At 62.0% G+C, this 2,157-nt stretch overlaps 1 protein-coding gene across 1 annotated transcript in view; it reads right to left on the bottom strand.

Annotated features, from left to right (window-relative positions):
- Positions 1–1,638, bottom strand: part of TNK2 (tyrosine kinase, non-receptor, 2) — a gene marked incomplete at its 3' end in the record, with an annotated part of 3,497 nt that extends 1,859 nt beyond the window's left edge. The window contains exons 1-3 of the mRNA XM_008942004.1: positions 1,476–1,638; positions 1,260–1,330; positions 1–23 (exon numbers count right to left, since the gene is read on the bottom strand). Of these exons, the coding sequence (XP_008940252.1) occupies positions 1–23; positions 1,260–1,330; positions 1,476–1,638 (257 nt within the window). The remainder of the gene's footprint in view (positions 24–1,259; positions 1,331–1,475) is intronic.
- Positions 1,639–2,157: the final 519 nt, after the last annotated feature.

Raw genomic sequence — 2,157 nt, 5'->3', positions numbered from 1 at the left:
TCGGGCCGCTTCCCGCTGAACACCTGTGGGACATGGAGGCAGGTGAGACACAGGTGTGGAGATGCCCCAAGCCCTTGGATCTGCAAATAAGCGCTGCCGGGATGATCCCCTGCCCGGCTTGTACACTCTGGAACCTAACAATGACCCCTAACTGGTGATTACGCAGGGCAGGCTGGCTGCGGGAGTGGGCTCTGCTCCTCTGGCTGCCTGCTCGCTGAGCTGCGACACATATGGAGGGAAGGGGTTGCGTGTGCCTCTCACAGCAGCCCCACCAAACCAGGCCAGTAGCTGGAGGGCCCTGGGCAATCCTTGGCCAGGCTGCGGCCACACGATGTGCCTGGGCACAAGGCCAAGAGAAACCTTCACCTTGGGCCAAGTGTGGTGACACATCTCTGTAGCGACATGGGCCTTGCAGTTATGTGCTGCCACCACTGCCAGCCCAGAGGGGACACGAACGGGCTGTCCCTCCCTCTTCCCCAGCTGGGACAGATGATGTATATGGACTGATAATATGCCCCACAGGATGGGGTCCAACCCAGCCTCAACAGCCAGGAGCTGTGCAGGGTGTGTGGGGGCTGAGCCTGGCATGCAGCCAGGGTGGGAGGTGGCATTTCTGTGCCCAGTGTAAGGCCAAATAGCTTTCTGTTAAAAGGGTGTCCTGTCCCTGTCCCAGCCCATATGAGTCACAGAGGGGATAGGCCATGACCCAGCAACCAGCTGGAAAGCACCCTGGTCTTTGGGGGTTACAAGGTGCCAGGGGGTGCCCAGGTGGCAGCAGCACCACCAACAGCTTTGGATGGGATAGCATCATGGACATATGTGAGCATCCCACGGTCCCCTGCCCTGTTGGTACCCCACCGTGCAGGCACAAGGCTGTGTCCCCTCATCACGAGGCAGTGGGGCAGGCAGGGGCCAGCAGCACCGCTGCCCACGGAGCTGGCTGGGGTGAGATGCAAAGGCTCTGTGGCTCATTAGCTGCAAGCGAGTTTGCTGGCAAAGAGGCAAATAACAGGAGGCGAATGAATTTCCCGAGTGCTGGGGTAGCAGGGCTATCCTTCACTGGGAAAGGATCCAGGAGCTCACATGGGACTGGGGTGTGTGCTGGCAGGGCCATGCCACAGGCAGAGCATGGTCGGCAGGGGCTTCTGCCCACCCCCTTGCCACCCAGAGACTGGTGGCTTGGGGAGAGCCCAGCACCAGCGAAGAGCATGGGGAGAGGTCCCGCTCCTCCTGCCTGCCCACTCATCTTCCATTCCTACCTTGCTCATCCAGGATTTTCTCTTGCACATGGCTTTCCTCCGCTTCACCGCCTCCCACAGCCGCCGCTGGCCTGCAGGACACAGTGACGGTCACCAACCCCGCACAGGGTGGGGGTCCCCTCCAGCCCCACGGACAGCATGCTCCTCTGGGCTCCCCAAAAGATGGTGTGCAGCCAGACAGGGGCACAGGAGAGGTTTTGGGGGGGTTGTACGCACCAGGGCGTCCCATGCCGATCTTCTCCAGATCCTCATTTTTGACGTACTCGAAGTGGGAGAGGCGGGTGACGTTGAGCTCGTCTCGGATGCGGAGGAAGTACTGCTGCAGCTGCAGCTCAGTGAGCAGCTCCAGCAGCCAGTCCGTGCCCTCCTCCGCCTGCATGCTACAGCTCAGCCTCTGCTGGGACACCGTGCTGGGTTAGAGGGGATGCTGCCCTGCTTCCCTCTGCCCCATCCTGCTGAGGGGGTCACTCAGAGGGGCTGAGGGCCAAGGCTGGGTTGCTTCCTGGGTAGGGTGCGAGGGATGCTAGCGGGACTCATCACCTTAGCCTGTCCCCAGCTCCCTAGAGGGGCCAAAAGAAGCACCCCACCAGCAGAGCCCATGGGGACAAGCACGGACCAACGCTCTGCCCTGTTGTACCCACAGAAACACCAGCCCACCCCTCTGCTCCAGCACAGGCTGTGGCCAGGCAGCAGTGCCTGGGACACGGAAGGGGGGGAGAGCCTCATGGTACGGAATGGATGTGCACAGTGGCAGCCCCTAGCCAAGGGGCACCCTAGAGCCTGGCACTGTGCCTGCAGAGGGGGCACCCTACACCTGGCATCATGTCTCCCAGGGTCCATTTGCCGGGCTGGAGGGGCTGAGCAGGGAGGGGACAGCTGTCCCCAGCAGGGACAGCCA

Source organism: Merops nubicus, unplaced genomic scaffold, assembly GCF_000691845.1.
Source record: "Merops nubicus isolate BGI_N331 unplaced genomic scaffold, ASM69184v1 scaffold45006, whole genome shotgun sequence".
Taxonomy (NCBI): domain Eukaryota; kingdom Metazoa; phylum Chordata; class Aves; order Coraciiformes; family Meropidae; genus Merops; species Merops nubicus.
Note: the sequence above shows the minus strand (reverse complement) of the source record. Positions and strands in the feature narration are given on the sequence as shown.